General features: G+C 44.8%; 1 protein-coding gene across 1 annotated transcript in view; it reads left to right on the top strand.

The window, feature by feature from the left end:
* Window positions 1–19,723, top strand: part of Sash1 (SAM and SH3 domain containing 1) — a 167,082-nt gene that overhangs the window by 74,081 nt on the left and 73,278 nt on the right. Inside the window, exons 3-4 of the mRNA XM_028764361.1 lie at window positions 2,695–2,745; window positions 2,859–2,908. Of these exons, the coding sequence (XP_028620194.1) occupies window positions 2,695–2,745; window positions 2,859–2,908 (101 nt within the window). The remainder of the gene's footprint in view (window positions 1–2,694; window positions 2,746–2,858; window positions 2,909–19,723) is intronic.

Below are 19,723 nucleotides of genomic sequence, written 5' to 3'. Positions count from 1 at the left end.
TTTTTCTTGTGGCAAAAACAAAAACCAGCCTACATAGCGTGCAGCCCTACCTCCTTCTGGTTTCAATGTATACAGTACGGCATCACCCACCACATGCAGCGTTGAGCAGCGGCTTCCCAGAACCCACCCTTTCACCCGTGAGAAAGCACACTGTTGGAGATGGCCTGTGTCTGGGCCTGATTTTCACCACATCCTCCCATCTGTGGCTTTATTCCGAATCGTCCTCCTGCTCTGCTGCTTTTCTCCTTCAGCACAGTTCCTCTGCTGGTCCTTTATGATCGTGTTAATCATGACCCATAATGAACTTAGTACAGAGGCCCACGAGAACACATCACTGCACGTGACTATGACCATGACCTGTCTGCTTCCTAGATGTCATTTGAGGCAAACCAAATAGCTCCTAAAGTCACATAGTCCTGAAGAATAGATAGAACCATGGTTAAAGCTGCTGCAATCAGATTATTGAAGAAATCTGAATCATTTGATAGTTTAAACTATAGACTGCTTCTCCCTCCTGCACCATCATCAAGAAGCTGACTGGGGAATGATAACCAGAGCCTTGGGTAACCAAACCTGATAACTTGAGTTCTGCCAACTTTGCCACGCTAGGCTCAGCCATTTATCCCCAGTATGCTAATTTCAGAGGTGGGAAATAATCATGAGCACACAGGAGGAGATTTATTCCATGTTAGGAGGAGGGACAGATAAAGGTGGGAGACGGGAGGGCTGTCCACTGGCCTAACCCATTTTCTAAGTGACCTCTAAGAGATAGTTTGAAAATGCCAGGTCTGCCTAACTGGCCTCTCCAAAGCTGCAGAGGGGTGAGGCCTGAGGTTTGCTACACACTCACTCACACACACACACACACACACACACAGAGAGAGAGAGAGAGAGAAACACACACCCCTTCTTTCAGTAACTGGAGTTTCAGGGCAAAAGCCTGGCCCCAGCAGTCTCAATAGGCTTAGCTGCTCATCTCAATGTGTCAATCAAAGAGTAATCTTAAAAAGCAGGGAGAGAGAACATTCAATCAACGTTCCCACATTGGGTAAAACAGATCCAGTGACTCCCAAGTCTGTCTTCAGGGTACTGATGTGCTTTTGGAAGATCAGAGGTCTGCATAGGTGGGCAGTCTTGGTCAAAATGTGGTCTGCTTGACCATTGTTTTGACTCTGTGAGGGTGGTCTGAAAATGTCTTCATCTCATGCATGCAAAAGAGGGTAGATCTTGTCCCTCTCTGATGAACAGTCCTACTCTAGGGTTTGGAGTAATAGAGGAATACCGAAGTCCGTTATGGATAGTCATCCTCATCTTCTCTAGGAATCCAAGGTGACGACAGGGTCAACATCAGGACCTAGCTTTATGTCTTCTGCTGAAGTAAAGGGGACAGATAGGTGCACAGTGAAGGTGGAGGTCAGATTTTCAGTTAGCAGTGGCCTAGGTGTGGCCCAGGTGAAGAGTCAATGCGTTTTGTTTATTTGTTTTGTTTTTAACAATTTCTAAGTGTGTGTTCTTGAGCCACACCTTTGGAGACCTGCCTTGGATAAGAACCTTTGTTTACACTGGTGTGGATTTGGAAATTAGTCTCTTAAAAAAGAAAGGAAAGAAAACAAAACAAAAACAACCGATTGAGGCTCTGTTTTGTGGAGAAGGCTCTTGCTTCCCAGAGAATGACATCCACATGTTTTCTTAGTACAACTTTCACACGGAAACCACCAGAGCTCAGCTCAGCCCACTGTTTGCATCACATGTCTCTCCCGTTTGTTTTACATTTCTAAGGGAATCACAGCCTTTCCTATAAAAGCAGGGTGTTATAGGACATGGTTTTTTATCTCTAGAATTGATTCCTCTGTCCTTGTGATATAATGGTTCTCAATAAACTCACAGCATCATGCATTTTTATATCATTCATAACCTGTAAGCTGAGAGCTTTTATAAATTTTCAAGCAAGCCAGTTCATTTGTATTATATTATATGGTGATTTAAAAAAAGAAGAGGCCAAAGCAATATCCAGTTAATTTTTCAGCTTTCTAACACACATTTACAACAGGCTTTACATTACTTAAATCTTTTGAATACATTTAGAATTTCAAAAATTACCTTGGGAGTTGCCAAGATGGCTGTCCCAGCAGGTAAAAGCACTCTGCTGGCAGATCTGGCGACCTGAGTTTAATCCCAGGAGCCCACATGGTGGAAGACATGAGGTGACTCTTCCAAGATGACCTTTGACCTCCATGTGCATGCCAGGACACCAGTCTGTTGTCCTGTTCTCCCCCTTTATCCCCAAGAAATATAGACAAATAAACATAAAATAATAAGGTCTGAACTCTGCTGTTATTGAAAAATAAACTCAACTTCAACAGCTGCAGTAAATTCAATGCCCAGTGGTGGTCCAGCGTGTCCGGATTCTCATTCACCAGTAACCTTCAGTCAGTGGTGCTTGTGTGTATTAAAATTGCGAGCAGGATAGATAGCAGTGGAGTTTGGTAAACAGTTCAGTTCTGAGAGTCCCGAACTTCCATTTGAAAAGCATTTCAGGTTTTCCAGAAGTATCCATTTACCTCAGCCGTCTCCTCCCTCTATAGAGCAGAGAGAGCGTCTCCCAAAGCCTCCCATCTCTTCTTACACAACTATTTATCTTTCTGTGGTGCCACGTTTGGGAGTCTCATTAAGGCTGCATCTGTTCTGTTTTAGGAGAAACCCGACGCCAACCCCACGTCACTTCAGCTGCGGTCCCAGATCGAAGTAAGCACAGCTATGTTCATCATCTAGTGTTGCTTCTGCCTTTTCTCTTAAGTGATATTCTAAATCAGTCTCCGCTCTCCCATGCTGACACAAGAACCTTCTCTCTCTTCTAGGAGTCCCTGGGCTTCTGCAGCACCGTGTCAACACCAGAAGTGGAAAGAAGGTAAGTCACCTCCTGGCCCAGCCAGAGCTTCCAGGACAGCGTCAGAGCTGGACTTGGATGTGATACTCTTTAACATGTTCTGTGTGGCACATCTACCAAGGTGGCCTTCGCAGTCCAGCTGGGGATGCCTGAGGCTTTCTAAGAGGATTATTAATTTTGCATAGCTAGTTGCAAGGGAATCCTGAATAAATGCCTAGAATTAAAGGAACGGGCAGGTAAGTCAATGGCGCTAGGGCTGCATCTTTGATGTTAGCTTTTAATAGAGGATGAAAAGCAGGAAGGAACCAAGTTTTTTAAAATAAATAAATAAATAAATAAAAATAAAAATTAAATTCTAAGTAAAGCAGTAGATTTTGAAAGGCCTCCCTACACCTCATTTAGGTATGCCACCCCAAAACAAATAGGTGACGTATGTACAAGAAGCTTGTGCCTGCTCGTGAACCTGTTCTGTTAAAGGAATATTTTTGTTCTCTTCTAACTTAGACTCTATCATTTCTGCTCTCATACAAGATAATGCCGTGTTTTATATTTTCAGCATTTCTTTTGGACAGGTTAAAACTTTTTTATATACAGGCTTTCCCTTTTCTGTTTTATTCCAGTAGTAGCACCATGCTAGAATGGTCTACGTGTGATTGTACCGAAGTAAAGAAATTTAAAGAAAGCCCACATCTCTAAGCAAGACACTTCCTCTGGCCCAGAGCCATTTGTCCTGTCCTGTGCCAAGGGAGGCAGAACAGTGGTTTAGGAATGAAGTATTTTAGGAATGAGCAGCACATGCTGGGGGAGCGTGTGTGTGCTTTACAGCCCCCTCTGCCTAATCCGGCCACGTGTGCGCTGCTGGCAGGGCCAGCGACTAGGAGCGAATGCCACTTTGCCATAACACTGCAGTTCTCAACCTGAGGGACTGAGTGGGCTTAGGGGCAAGACTAAAGAATAACGCCATTGACACCAAAGAGCTAACAAACAGCAGAGGTTAGAGGATGTAAGCACACACGCTGTAAGTATGTAAGCATCTCCTGTTCCAGTTGACTTGGATCGTGCCAGGATCCTAGTCACGCCCAGGCTGAAGTGGGCCAAGGGTGGATGTGCACATTGACTTTGAACCAGGAGGTACCGAGATGCTGGAGAAGCATTGGGAACAGGGGCTGTGGGCTCCCTTGGCCTACTGTATCACTTGGGGATGAGGTAGGCAGAGGGCTCATATGCTCCTTCAGAGCCTCTGAGTCCTTCAGGAAGGAAGAAATGCTCTTCCTTCCTAAAGTGACTCACCCAGCGTGGATTAGCCTTGGTTAAGCTGGGTATTCCTTTCCCTCGGTGGTGAGGAGTCATGTTTTCCCTGTTAGTATCCTTTCCTTCAAAATATGGTGTGTCTCCTGTGGCCGAGGGAGAGACAGATGGACTCCTGAGGTTAACAAAAAAATCTGCACCACACACACTGTTTACAACATCTCCCCCGACCGACCCCATCTCCCCATCTGTTTGGTGCAGCCATTTGGCTTCTGTTCTTTTAATTGGTTCAGGTTTAAGTATTTCTAAACATTTTGAACTTTTAAAAAATATCTTATTCATTTCTCTAGTAATGTTTCTTGAAAATTATAGCATTCCTTTTTAACTTCAAAACAAAGCTTTGTTTCAGAGTCAGCATTTACTGACATGTGTATGCTCTTTGTTCTCTCTCTCTCTCTCTCTCTCTCTCTCTCTCTCTCTCACACACACACACACACACACACACACACGGTTGCTGAGCTATTGGAGAGTAAATGACACACATCACAATCGGAAACCCTTCAGTCCTTTGGCATTTCTTAAGGACAAAGGAAAACACTCTTGTTACAGAACCACAAGGGATTTACCAAGAAAGCACAGTGAGTTCTGGCTTGCAGCTTTCCTGAATTGCTCCAGTGCTCTCTTGTATAGCATTTTTTTGTTTTGTTTTGTTTTTAAAATTTTAATTCAGCACTTAACAAATTACTCATGGCGTTGTCTGAAAGGCTTTCTTAGTCTCTTTCCACTTTTTACATAGTGGGCTAGTTGTCTTAGGTTAGGTCTTTCTTATTTCTTTTCTTATTCACAGTACATTAATTACATCAGGAGGCTCGTGATGCTCACTAATCCCATGATTGGTGATGAATTCTGATAGTTTGCTTACTATGGTATCTGTCAGGCTTCTTTTGGGAAATAATGCCCTTTTTTCTTTTTTCCTCTTTGAAACACTCTATGAGGAGATTATCTGTGACTCCAGCCCAGCTCACCCCTCATCAAACTTTTACCAGGTTCTTAGATTCAGCAATTCTTCCTGAGTTAATTTTTAACACAATGGCTGTAAAGTAGAAAACACTTATTAGTTGATAATTATTTTGAGATTAAAATACTCTTAAGAGGTTTCAGGTTTCGTCTTGTCTTGAAAGATGAGCTATCACTCTGAAATTTCTAAGTCAGATATAGTTAGGACAGATTTAATGCACGGTTTACTTTGAAAAGTTACTCATTGGGCTTTAAAGTGCAGGTATGTTCAACTGGAAAATTCTTCGATTCCTCCCACCCAGACGCGGCTGGCATCTTGACAGTTAGTTGCTCATTGAGACTGTGGAAGATGGCCTGACAAACCAGTTGGTTGTGTCTGGTTAGTGTCCTTTGAGTATCTGCCAACTAAAACACTTCTCTGACTCAGAGTGTTGCCTTATGGGTAGAAATGTTCTTCTGCTTTTTATTCGAAACCTATGAGATCTTAGGAAACAAAAGGAGTGGCTCAGGGGCTACAGGCAACTTCAAGGCTAGAGCAGCCTTCTGCCTTCTGCATCCAGTGTCCCCCAGTGTCTTGGGGGGACCAGAGCTCCCACCCTGATGCCCTAGGTAAAAGCGATGCTAAGACAGGGATCTGGCCTGGTGTATGATGCAAAAGAAAACAAAAACAAAAACAAACAAACAAACAAAAACCAGTACTTTTTCCAGGGTTGCTTTTCACTTAACAGGGTTTGAAGTCTTAAGTTCCAGGAAGTGAGCTTGGATCAAGGGAGGTAGGTGTGGTGAGTCTGTCATGGAGAGGATGGCAATGAGGAGATCTGACACAGCTGGCATCACCTTCCTTGATGATCCTGTCTGGTTTGGCTGTAAGCTTCTGGGTTCTAGGCTGCTTGGCCTGTCCAACATAGAATCAAAGAGAAAGACAGATAGGGAGGTAGGTCAGTGGGAAGAGAAACTGGCTTCTCTCACCCCATCACCTCCTTGACAAACACCCTCATTCATCCTGGTTTTCAGTAGGATGGGTTTTGTTTTGCCTGTGGCACTGGGGATTAGACACGGGACTTTGTGTGACAAGTGCTACCACAGATCTGTCGATGAGCCGTGTGGCCAGCCACACCCTCCTTCTCTCTTGCTGTATTCTTTTACTGAGAAGACGATAAAGGAACAAGGAAGTTTCCATTTGCACCCTTAATTTTCACAACTGTCCGAATTACCGTTGATGGGATAGAGTATGCACTTCATGGCCCCGATCTTGGATGGCTGTCTGCTACCTTGATGGATGAATCTGAGCTAAATTTCTTGATAGCAGCTATTCTCAAAGATTGCTAAAAAGCAAAGCCTTTCTTTCATTCCTTTTATTTTTCTTGGCTAGGATATATCTTTATATATGAGGAAGTAGGTTAGCTATGGCTGTCAGGAAGCCTGACACATACTGACATAATACCAATTTCAATAGATGCATTTTTGCTGTTGTCCCTGATAATATATTTAGGACTGGCCCTGTGACTTATGTCTTTCAGGAACCCAGGCTGTACTTATTGTTTTGTTCTGTTTCTTTCTTTTGTCCTGGGAGTGGTGAGAGAGTGTCATCATGACCACAAAGCGGCTGCTACATACAGCAAGAAGCGGGGGAGGGGATGGCAAAGGCATGCCTTTCAAAAAGTTTACTCAGGAGCCTCTCCCCACACCATGCCTGTCTCTTTGTTTCTTCATTCAGCAGCTGTTTACTGAGCACCAACTTGGCATGGTCGAGATGTGGCGATGCCCGAAGAGATAGGTCAGGTCAGAAGGAAGAGAGAATTACAGGGGAAAAAAATCATACATTTCATAGCTTAAAGCAAATCGCTGGGTGATTTGAGGCACGGGCCTTGGCAGCAGGTAGACTGAGTGTGCTGTGACCTGGGAACCCCCTATGAGGACACCCATGATGTGCTTCAGCTGTCACAAATCCCTGAATTCTACCACTGGGATAGACTGAGACCCTCCAAAACCAGGAGCCAAAATAAAAGTCTCCATCCCCCCTCTCCAAATAAAAGTAAATAAGTCAAAAGAATTGGGTTATTCCATTGCTGGATCGCAAGAAAGCTTTGATAACTGAACATGTTAGTAGCTTCCACAAGAGCTAATAATAATTCATTCGTGTGCTATACACACTTATAAGACTGATCTGAAAATGAGACAGATGCCTCATTTTCACATAATGCCAGGATTCTCTGCTCTGTATGACTAAGGAGCCATGAAGCCAGCAGTCTGAGGTCATCTGCTTGTTTCTTTTATCTGTGCAGAGGTGGTTTCATAGTTAGTTCATCTGGACTGCAAGTCAGAAGAGAACAGTAAGAATATGTGCTTTAGGGTTTATTATCTCCCGAGGATGGTTCCCCGTGCTTTGTACACATTCAGTACTTACAATCCCCTTCCTGCGACACTCTCTCCATTACTGTCCCTTACATTTACAGACACAGAAAGTGAAGCATAGAAAGGCCATTATATTGTTCAAAGCCACACGGCCACTCAGTATGAGAACCCAGATTTGATCCCAATTAAAGTGGCTGAGTGTGTGCTCCCAGCACTGTGATTCCAAACGGTTTACAATTGTTTTACTTCTGCAAATCCAGAGGTTAGGGGTAGGGGTTGTGATGGTAAATCATCAGTTGTCAACTTGACTGAATGTAAATCACCATGGAAAGACACCTGGAGGCAGAGCTTCTTTAAGGGTATTTTGGAAAGGTTTATTATCTGGAGGGAAAATGCACTTTAAAATGTGGGTAGAACTGTCCTAGGAACTGGGATCCCAATTTGAATGCCTAGTTGGGACTAGCGTTCATTCCTCCCTCCTTCTGGCTGAGGACACACACCTGGCCAGCTCAAGTTCCTGCTTTAACGCTTCCCCCATCATGAACTGGATCCCTTGAACCTTGAGCCAAAGTAAATCTTTTCTTCCCTCCTTGCTCCTTGCCAGGTGTTTTGTCACAAAGAGAAGGTGGAGCCCAACGGGCCCATTCGAATTAGATAAAAAGCAGTTAAAACCTACATTCTACTGTTCTTGAAAATGGATAGCAGGTAAACTCTCACCAAGATCTAAGCTGGGCTTCAGTCATTTATTTATCCACTGAGGCCTGCAAGTCTAAAATAAATCGCCAGCTTCACTGTCGGCCGGTATTTATAACTTGTTTCTTACTAAGTCTTTCACCAGAGTTGAACATTCACTGATTTAGTTTCACCTTTTTCCATTCCAGTGACTACACTTGAACTGTTTTATGGCCAGGAAAAGTCCAAATATATAGGGCGATAGAAAAGGCAGATAAATAAAGGGAGGCTAAGGCAGTGGAGCGGGAGTGTGCCCCAGCAGTGGTGGGGATACACTTGGTGATCGATAAATGCCCTGTTCGCACATGCGTGGAGCTCAGCAATGCTTTCCTGGCTCGTCTGACAGATGAGGACTTTTCCTAATGTGTCAACTTCCTATCACCCACCTATTAACCACCTCTTCCCTTCACTGCCCACCCCTCTACCCCCCAGGCTCAGGAAGCTGCCTCCTCCTTTGGCCTTTCTTCTCCATCTTCCTGTCTTCAGGGAAGTTGCCCCTGACTGAGTACTTGCTCAACGCCTGACTCTCCCCAGCCTCCCCTCCTTCTCTTTGAGTCCAGTGTCCCATATTCTGTTCTCCACACACTAGGTCACCTCATGCCCTGCCACCTGCTCCCCCGACAGGTTCCTCAGGCTGGTCCTGTCGTGTGGTGTGCTTAGCCTCTGAACTTGTTCCCTGTCCCCGTGGGATGTTCCCCTGTGTGAAATACATCTGCGTTGTTGTGACCAAATAGCTGACAGAAACAGTTTGAGGCAGAATTTATTTTGGCATAGGATTCAGGAGACTCAGGCTGTCCCAGTGTGGAAAGCACAGTGACAGCGTCAGTTTCTAGCCCTGGCAGCAAGAATATGAAGCAGCCAGCCACATCCTGGTAGCTGAACAGGATCCAGAGTGCCCCAGCTGGGGATAGGGGGTCAGACTGAAGCCTCGAAAGTCTGTCCCCTGCCATGTTTTCTGTCTCAGAGGTTCCATAACCTGCCAGCACAGCACCACTAGCCAGGAATGACATGTTGAAATGCATGATTTAAACCTTTCATCATTACCTGAGCAAAATCCATCCTTTCTCCACAATTCAACTATGAGCTTGCCTACCCTGCGAGGTCTTTCTGGATTCATCCTTGAGACCAACCAGTTCTTTCTATACTAGTCATTTTATCGCCTCTTGTCACCTCATGGTTCATGAGCTCTTTGAAGGAGATACCATTTTTGAGAGTAGTTTGTGTGCCTAAGGTACCAGAGCTGGACACAAACATGTCGATCCAGTCTTGGTGTTCCTTTGGCCATCAGGTAGGGATGAGCTGCCTGGTTCCAGACTTGGAGTTTGGATCCAGGCACCAGCTCTGCAATCCTGAGGCCCAGTTCCTTGACTAAATGGGAGGTAATTATAGTAATTACCTCACTTAGTAAGCTATCTAACACACAGTAAGTACTCTGTAATCTTATCTATTGCTATTATGTGTCTAATATGGCTCAAGTTCATGCCCTTGCCCATGGCTCTGGTGATTATGTTCTTGAACCTTACATGAGTCAGGCTGGCAGAGACTCTAAGGCATTCTCCCTTGGATCTTCTTGGGGCTCAGAATTAGAGCCCATTTGATACTTGCAGCAAGCTCATTGCATGACTTGGGTTCTTTGAAATAGGATGACGATAATGGATTGTTCCCAGGCATGAAATCTGTAGAAGACCACTCTTGATCTGTGTTACCTAGCATGTTTCAGTGTCTCTCCAAACCAAAAGTAGCCTATTGACATGCTTTCTGCCTGCAATTACTAACAGTAAAAGGTCACCTTAAAAACAATTTAGTGGCTGGGCAGTGGTGGCGCATGTCTTTAATCCCAGCACTTGGGAGGCAGAGGCAGGTGGATTTCTGAGTTCGAGGGCAGCCTGGTCTACAGAGTGAGTTCCAGGACAGCCAGGAGAACACGGAGAAACCCTGTGTTGAAAAACTAAAACAACAACAACAATTAAAAAAAAAACAAAAACAAAAAAACAAAAAAACAAAAGCAATTTAGTGGAAAGAATCCTAGCTTTCACCAATTTCCCATCTATTTCTAAGGACTGTCCCCTTCTCTGGCTGATTCCATCCTGTATTCTTCAGGTTTCCTCTCATTTTCTCCAGCTCCAAGCAGAAACACCACATAAAGGTACGACATCTAGAAATAGAAACTGCATGTAAAATGCCATATGTATTCAATTGTTTGAACTTCTGAAAGGAGCTATTTGGTTGAGGAAGTGCTTTTATGCCATCTTTGGTAATTCCTTTATTGAGCTGTGATTCGTATGCCATGCAGTCCTTCCATTAAAAGGACACAGGGAATATAGAACACACTTATGTGGCCCTGGGCTCGATGGCTGGCACTCCACACAGGCAAATAAGGATGCGATTTAACTGTTTTTAGTATGTTCAGAGTTTCTCAGACATCACCACAATAGTCCATAGCTGGCTTCCTGTCACTTAACCATACTGTTTTCCAACAGTTACACAGCTCGTGCTGTACTTTATCCCATTAGACATGCCCGTGCGTTCTGATTCCTGTACGCATGCCCGTACACATGCCCATACTGCGTTCTGTTTATCCATGGCTGACTGATGGGAGTTTGTATCATTTTCACCTTTGGTTTCTGGGAAGAATGCTATGGTGACCGTTTGTGTGCGGGGTCTCTGTGTGCACAAATATGTTCTTGTCTTTATCAACTCGGTTAAGATATAGTACAGATACTGTGCAGTGTATCCACAAAAGGGGAAAATAGTGCATCATTCATTCACAGCTGATTGTTGTCATTAGCATAGTCATCAATCTTATACTGTTTCTAACACCCTAGAAGAAGCTTCCTGCCCGTTAGCTGTGACAGTCCTATGGTTGTCAAAACCTTAAGCAATCATTCATATATTTGTAGATGTGTAAATACAAATCAACATATATTTGTGTGTGTATATATATATATATATATATATATATATATATATATGTCATATAAACAGAAAGTGTACTTTTGAAAGAGAATATATTAAATTGATAGTGCAACATTAAGAATAGACCCTTGTGTCTGATTCTTGGTAATTCTGCATCTAACTCTTAGAGATGTGTAAGAAATCATTCCCCTTGTAGTATAGTATTTCTCTACAGGCTTGGTTGTGGGCATGGCTTTACGAGGGTGTTGTGGCTTCATCTGTCTGTGTATGTTCCCCAGGGACACTGTCAGGGTCTGTTGTCTGGTGTCACGTATACCTTTCTCCAACATGACCAGGGTCCAGCACTAGAGCACCTTCCTGGATGTGGGAGTTCACACGTGGAGGGGTTATTAATCCTTGGAAGTAGATCAGATCCACTAAAAAGAACAAATCAGGACCTGAGATAGCTAGGAAATCCAGGTCAAGCCATGTCCTCTGGAGCTGAGACTAATGCATCCTGTCTCTACATCCTGTTTGTGACAGGGATGTAGGGTGGGATGGGCCACCAGTGCTCCCATGAGGCACAGGCCTACATGCTCCAGGCCTGGGTCTGCCTCTGTGTGAGGAAGTGAGGAAGTCACGTGGGTGTGCCCTCAAACAAGTTAATCAGTTATCCTTTCCTGTTTGAGATGGGCTGGCCTCTCCGTAGGCTCCCTGTCCTGGGAGGTTGTCACAATCCCCTAGAGAACCAGGACAGCCTGGGTTATCATGATTTGGTCCTCCTACTGTAGGTTACATTCAGGAGATAAGTGTGCCATGCATTAGTGTATGCACTCTATGTTCTTTTGCTTTAAAACGTTTGTTAATTAACATCTATGGGAAGGCCAAGGGCACAAGGGCAAGGTCCTGCCCCGGAGTGTGAAGGAAGGCTCCTCTGTGACTCATCCAGGACAGCTCACCACTCTGGGCTTTCCTTTGTACGTGTCCACCTTGCTAGGATGAGAGGCCTCCCTTGGATGCTCCTCTACCTCAAGTGCCTTCCATTTGTTGATCTCAGTGATGCTGGGGTTGCCTGGGATTTGCCTGGGTTGTTGGTATCAGCTCCAGAGACCAACAGAATCTTTACCTGAACTTCAGCTCTGCTAAATCGCTTTGTGAACAGGAACAGTGGAGTTGAAATTTCTAAGCTTTGAGCTCCTAATCAGCTAGGCATAGGAACAGGTCTTCCCAAGGACTGGCACACACCCAGCACAGGACCTAGTTTGTCTCCTCACCTTAGGGGACTGCACTGCTCCCAGCAGAGGTCTGTCAGGGGGTCTGTCCTTAGCCTTATGGATGGGGCCATATGCAGAACCAATCAGTGGCCACCATTACTCCAAATTTCATTATTCCACACGATTTTTAGTTTCCTTTCCGATTTCACTAGTTGGAGGAAGAAGCTAAGAAACAACAGCCAGTTTCCTGGAGCCTCTGTGCTCAGTGTGCTCAAGTCTATGTTTGTGCATTTATCGGTGTCCACACGTGTGCACACCATTGTGTGGCATATTTGAGGGGCTCGACATTCCTGAATGCAGGGGCTGGGGGATGGACAACAGCTGTACTAATGTTCCCTGCCTCAGCTGTTCCCGACCGACTGAGAAGGCTGTTGCTCTTCATTCTGGCTGATCAGTGAGCTCCAGCTGGCCTCACCCCAGCTGGAGGCCACGTGCCCGGGTTGCTTCCTTCGAGTTGGCAGGCTGTGTGCTGCCACTGAGGGGGGGTGGGCACTGCAGCCGAGGATGTTTAACACATAGAGGTGGCTGCTGTCTGTCCTCCTGTCCCAGAAGTGAAGAGAATATTGCATCAGTGCTGAAGGAAGGGAAAACGATTTCATATCTATATGCAGGCTAAGAGCGGACTTGATTGGAATTTACCAATCGATCCATGAATAGCTGTTTTCTTTTTTAGATTTATTTATTTTTATTTTATAGGTGTGAGTGTTTTACTTGTATGTGTGTAAGTACACAACACACTTTCCTGGTGCCTGTGGTGGCCAGAGGAAAGCAAAGGATCCCCTAGAATTGGAGTTACAGATGGTGGTGAACCACTGTCTGTGTGTTGGTAACCAAACCCAGGTCCTTGCAAGAGCAGTAAATATTCTTAACTGCTGAGCCATCTCTCCAGTGTCCCACGCCCATCCCAAATATCTTTTTAATCCTGCTAACAAGTCTGTAATTTGGATGGTTTATAGTAAAGGAGACCAAGGTTGAGAAAGGTTAAGTGATTGCTAAAACCATGAGACTTGTCCTAGGAAGATCAAAATCTCCTATCCAGGTCCCTTTGTCTATAGGCAGTAAGGCTCTTATCAAATACCTTACCTCTTGGAAAATAAAAGAGTAGTATTCTTTGGGAAGACCCATGATGGGCTAGACAGCTAATAAGAATTAATTTAATAAATACTTACCACGTTTCTGGCTTATGCAAAAACCTACTAGATCCTAGTAGTAGGCGGGTAGAAACAAACGACGATAGGCAGCATGAAAAGCATCATGGGAAAGAGGAACCAGGGGTGAAGGATAGAGGACTCTGGAGGATGGGCATTAAATTTGTGTAACTCAGGGCGTCAGTGTAGCAGCATGCCCAAACTATGTTATTCTGGGATTTGACCTCGTGTGTTAGTAGGGGCTGGTTCCACAACCTGGGTGAGGATACTCCTCCACTGTCAGATGGCGTAGCTTGCAGTCAGCTGAGCAGTAATGTGGTTTTAAAAACCCATGCATGTAAAGTGGTAAAGTGGGAGAAACAAGACAGACTGCGACAGCCAGGATGGGCGTGTCAGTGGCATCGCTCAGCATTCCCAAGCGAACCTTTAAACCCATCCTCGAAGAGGACTTTCCCCACCCCCACCCCCAGTCAACATGCCTTGAGTCTGTGATTCAACAGGAATATGAGTGACACCGACCAGTTGCTGTCCTATGCTGTCCAAATCTCAAGGGAACAGCAATGACACCTGCTAGCTACGGCTGGTCTTCCTGCCTATACTGACCTTGAAGGGCAGGGAAGAAAGTGGCTATTTCCACCTCCGCTATCTGCACCTCACAGAAAATGTCATCATGGCCCACACCAGAGTCCATGCAGGGAAGAGAATTCTAGAAACTGTGATGCAGCTGAGCTATGCTAGCATGCTCCATGTCCAGTACGGGTTCGTAAGGAGGGAGCTGAAAAGCTCCTACAGGGTTTCTCAGCACAATAGAGAGGAAGTGAATTCCAAGCCCGAGATAGGACCAGGAAGGCTGCTGGGAGAAGGTGGCATGGCAGAAGGGTATGCAGCTCTCTTCTGGCTCTTGGTGGGCCTTCAAAGGTAACACAGGAGTTCCACAGTGTGGGAAGGACCACTATCAGTGAGAGGTGGATGTCTCATGGCTTCAGTGTAGCCTGAGGTCAGTGATAGGAAGCCTGAAAATCTGAAACTTTCGGGGGCCCTTTTAACCCATGCTTGCAACTTAACACTTTAACCTGCTAGCTCATTCTGTCATTAGGTCTTTAAGGAGTGCCTCTGAGCTCGGAATACACAGCCTTTGTCCGGATGAAACCAGATAGACAGGACACTATTGAGAGTGGCCTGATCACTTGTGTTTGGGTTGTTCAACATGCTGTTCTTGACTGAAATTCCTCTCATCCTACTCAGATGCTGGGATAGAAGGATGGGGTCGGGGGAAGGATGAAAAAGGACCCAGCTAGTACTATCCTGTCTGTCTGTATTTGATTGACACCATTCTTCCACCCATATCCACACCCAGGAAAACATCTGAAGTGGTAGAAAGGACGACCCACAGGCCTGTTGGAGTAGTCTACAGTTGAGAAACCCAGGATAACAACCGGGGTGTTAGAGTAAGAGTGCTAGGCAGCCAGCTGGGTTTTATGAAATGCTACCCAAACCAGAGTCTTGTCATCAACCAGATGTTGGGGCGCTGTCTCGCAAACACAGGTGGAATTTAGGCGGTCAGACATCTGGTGCTGGGAGGTTCTGTGTTCATGATGAGCCTGGGCATCCTGGTCTTCTCTGGCAGGTGCTGGTGTGCTTGCTTTGGCTAAAACCACGGGCTGTGAAGCGGGTGGGGTGCGGAGCCATCCAAAGGAAAAAGCAGCCTGCGGATAAGAGAGGAGGGGGTGTGAACTGCCCAGTGGGTTTTCACGCACGAGGATATGAGGGTGTGACTAAGATAATACCGAGGAATTTCAAAATAAGATATGATGAGACAGGAAAGCCCAGGCTCGCATTTCCATTGTGTTCAGAATGTTCTCACAGATATGTCATCACCTGTCTCTGTCAAAGAATTTAAAGTGTCCGGGAAGAAAACAGAGCTCAAGTGGCTCTGCCAGCGGGTCACCATGGAAGGGACCCAGATTCAGGTCACCACTTTGTGCTGCAGGCTCAGAAGTAGGGCAGGCAGGAGGCTCCCACAGGGGTGTCCAGGAGGGCCTCTAGCAAGGAGAGAAGGGTCCTTCGTACCCAGAGTTCCCTGGCTTTGACCTTCAGAGGCAGTCTCACCATTCCCCACACCCCCTACTCCCTCCTGTCCCCGGAGCAGGTGACAGAAGAAAGGCTCCTCAACCCTCTGTCCCTGCCTGGGACCATCCACACAAGCAGCCTGTGTGGCCAGCAGGCTTGGGTGCTGGTGAATGGGAGCTGCTGTTTGTTTCCACTGAGAAAGTTCTGACCCGCTTCCGGAGCCGTTACCATGGAAACCCCAGGAGGAGATAATTGAATGGAGTCTCTTTTTCTTCCTCTCATCCTCACTCCTCCCCACTCTGAGGCCAAACCTGGTAAAGACGCCTCTTGAGGCTAGTTTTCTCAGTAGAGTATAACAGCTTTGTGAGGAAACCCAGCTCTCCTCACCTGGGATCCATTACCCAGTGTTCTCGAGGCCTGCCTGTCTGATGGCCACTTGATCTACAGAGCCAAAGGCAGAGGTGGCCTCCCTGTACTTTCAGCAAAGCTCCATCCCAGACTTCCTTGCTGGCAGACTTTTTATTTTTTATTTGTTACACATACGCAGAAACTCCTCAAGCAGAACTAGAGGGAAAAGTAATTTTGTGGCAAACATGAAATGAGTAGCAACTATTTAACTGTTTTTCCTTTTGTTTCCTTTGGGTTTTGCAGTGTGAGTATCACCTTGAGCCTTCTGCACACTGGGCTATACCCTCCAGGCTTACATGTTTTGATTTATTTATTTTTCTTCTTCTTAGACTATTTAAGCTCATATACAGTTATTTATATTACCCTTTAGTTTTGTGAAAAGTAGATTTTTGAGGAGAAAAAGAACCCCCCCAACCCCATTTTGTTTTTTTTTTTTGTTTATTTTTTTTGTTTTGTTTTAGACAAACCTAATAATTCTGAAGATATAAAAAACCTAAATAAAAGTTGAAGTTCACAGGGGAACTGTGAAATGAGGGCGGAGAGAATGGGGAGGTGCAGTAAATCGAGTGAACAAGGTATTAAAGGTTCTTTACAGCTCTCTTCGACTTTATTTGTGTGCCTGTTGAGGAGTCACTGAAAGTTAAAGTTTGAGGCTGGGGTGATGGCTTAGCAGTTAGCAGTTGTCTCCAGCCGCAACACTAGATAGCTTACAGGTCCAGCTCCAGGGCATGCTGTAGCCCTCTTCTGGTTTTACAGGTACCTGCATGCTCATATACTCATGCTGGAAATATAGACATATATCTATCTATCTCACAAACTGGTGACGGTGATAATGGTGGTGATGATGTGTCTGTTTTTAAGCCAAAGTTTGATGTGGGGCTTCAGGCTCCAGAGGCTGATCTACAAACCTGTCTTGCGCATTCATTGCTCATACCAGCTCACAGTATTGGACCCAGCACTTGGAAGATAGTGGTGGGGATGCTGCTGTGACCTCTACATTCATGGAGCCCAGCTTTTATTGGAAAAATACTGGGCTAGATATTTTGAAGAGCTGAGTTTAGCTCTTAGCTCTACAACCTAATAATTAACAGCCGTCTCCCCTCTAATACACTGCATTACAGTATTTTTGTCTATTATTTATAAGGATAGTGCTTTATTGCTGACCCAAGTCCCCTGTCCAGAAATCATTTCAATTTTCTAAACTGTTTGTTTGTAAGATTACCCCAAAATAGCAATATTTTGAATCATATTTTCCCACGGGTAACTGAAACTTCAGAAAGCATAAACTCCACATACAAGAGATTATTGTACCAGTTGTGTGGCCTTGGGTAAGTCCCTTAAATAAGCACCCTAGGCGTTGGTGCCTTCACCTGTATACTAGGGCCTTAAGTTATATATACCAACCACCCAGACCAATGCTTTTTCAAAGTTTGTCTTCTGCAGCTTTTTTCATCAAGTTTGGTTGTTTTGTGTTTAGACAGAGTCTTGTCTTACTGTGTTATAGCTCAAGCTACAATTCATGACCTTCCTTCCTCAGCCTACCCAGTACTCAGGTTACATAGTATGGACTACCATGCCTGGTGCTGTCTGTTTCTCTCTGTCTCTGTCTCTTTCTTTCTCTCTCTCTTAATTCGCTAACCAACTGTGTCTGTTATGAAAATACCCTTAGGTTAATTTGACCTCAGCATTGACAATTAGCTGCACACTCTCCTATAGCCAGGACCCTGTAGGGCAGTATTCCAAGACTGGCTGAGCTGGAATTACTTCCTCTCTGCTACACCATCCTTAGAGTGTGACTTTCTTCCTTATGGTAAGTACTGACTACTTAGGTATGCGTCCTGTGTTTCAGACAAAATGGAGGAGAGCAAAGGAAGAGGGTATATATACTGAGATAGTTCTTTCAATCACACAAACACTAACTTTCTTAAAACTGCCAGAAAATCATTGTGTTTCTTTTCCGAGCGAGGGTGATGCTTGCTCTCCCATAGCTGCAAGGGAGTCCGAGGAAGTATTTCCCAGAGTACACTGCCACCCTGCTCAAATCATGACTCTGGCAGGAAGAAAGAAAATGAGAAAAGTTATTCAGTTAGGAGGCAAGTTAATTTATTACTTTAGAGCAAGTTAATGAAATCTACTTGATTAATTGTGGACTCATGGAAGCTGCGTACTGGACTGTGATGGAGTTCCCTCATCAAGTAACACAGAACTTCATTATCTCTACCAGGCAAACAACAAGCCATCATTGACATCATTTTATATGAAACTAATCGGTTGTGATTCCTTTCTGTATGATCTTCCTTAAAATCTTATGGGCCACCCAGTATGTCATAAAGATGTTCTGAAGATTGATTACTTCATTTGGAAGAACTGGAAAGGCATTTATCACAGACGCTGGAATATATGCTGTTACTATCCATGATTATTACCAGAAAAGCTAGCATCCATGTATCCGTGTGATAGTCACTTCTTTCTTAGTTCTGAACCATTGAGTCACAAATGAAGAAATATATGAGGGCTGGAGATGTAGCTCATCTCTTGGTAGAGTGCTTGCCTCCATAGCATGCATGAGGCCCCTGGCTCCTTCCTGAGCAACGTGGTATGTGATGGTACATGCCTGCCAGTCTAGCATTCACAAGGTGAAGGCAGAAGGATGGGAGGTTCAAGATCATCCTAGGTTGTTTGAGGCAGCTTTACCTACATGTGGATCTGTCCAAGACAGGGAAACAGAGATAGAAAGAAAGGGGAAGAGGGAAGAGACAAAAGAAAATAAAGGAAAGGAAAAATATGGCTCCTAAGGAAAAGAGAAGCCACTGTAAGAGGCCCCTGGGAACTGAGGACTAGCATGTCAGTAGGATATAAACAAATCTGTCCTGGATTTGGTTCTGCATGCCTCTAACTCCTAACCTGAAATCACAGCACAGTGTGATCCACTCCACCCTTCTGCTCTTAAGTCCTGGCCTTAATGAGCCTGTAGCCTGGGCACAGTCAGGCCCCGGACTTCCGCTGTGGATAGATGGCATTTGGCTGCTCGTCAGACTTGAAAGTGTTGCGTTTCTTCCAGTGACCTGAATCATTAACTTGCAGGACAAGTTACTAGCTGGTGCATGGAAGGATGCACATCCCATCCGTGCATCTCTGTGAAGGGTTTTCAGATGCAGAAGGCTTGGAACCCTGCTTTTTGGCTTGAAGAACTTGTTGGCCACACTGGAGGTGCCAAAGAACCAAGCTGAGAGGGTGAAGTACATTTTAAGAAGCTTTGAGAGAGACATGAGTCAAAGCCCAGGGAGAAGGGCTATTACATTTCTTCATATTTTATTAAATTAATGCTTAGCATGTGTAGACATAATCTACATACCATCCAGGTCATCTCCTTGTTTTCTCGATACAGTGTTCTTTTGAGACATCTCATATGGAAGGAATAGCCTTATTTAAAGTGGTTTTGAGGATAATTTGAACCAAGGAAATTATGGAAAGGAGATGGGGTAGAAAAAGTTATGATTGTGAAAGTTCAAGGATTGAGATTCAAATGTCTTCCGTGTGCTTTCAGCAGTCTCTAGGCCTAAGAGTTTGTGCCTCGTGGTAACAGGACCTTGTCCTTTTCTGAGCTGTGATAAAATGCCCCGACAAAAAGCAGCTTAGAGGAGAAAGGCTTTTGTTGATTTGTTTGACTTATAATTCCAGATTATTGT

Source organism: Grammomys surdaster, unplaced genomic scaffold (assembly GCF_004785775.1).
Source record: "Grammomys surdaster isolate TR1022 unplaced genomic scaffold, NIH_TR_1.0 143, whole genome shotgun sequence".
NCBI classification, from domain to species: Eukaryota; Metazoa; Chordata; class Mammalia; order Rodentia; family Muridae; genus Grammomys; species Grammomys surdaster.
This window is presented reverse-complemented; position numbering and strand designations above follow the sequence as displayed.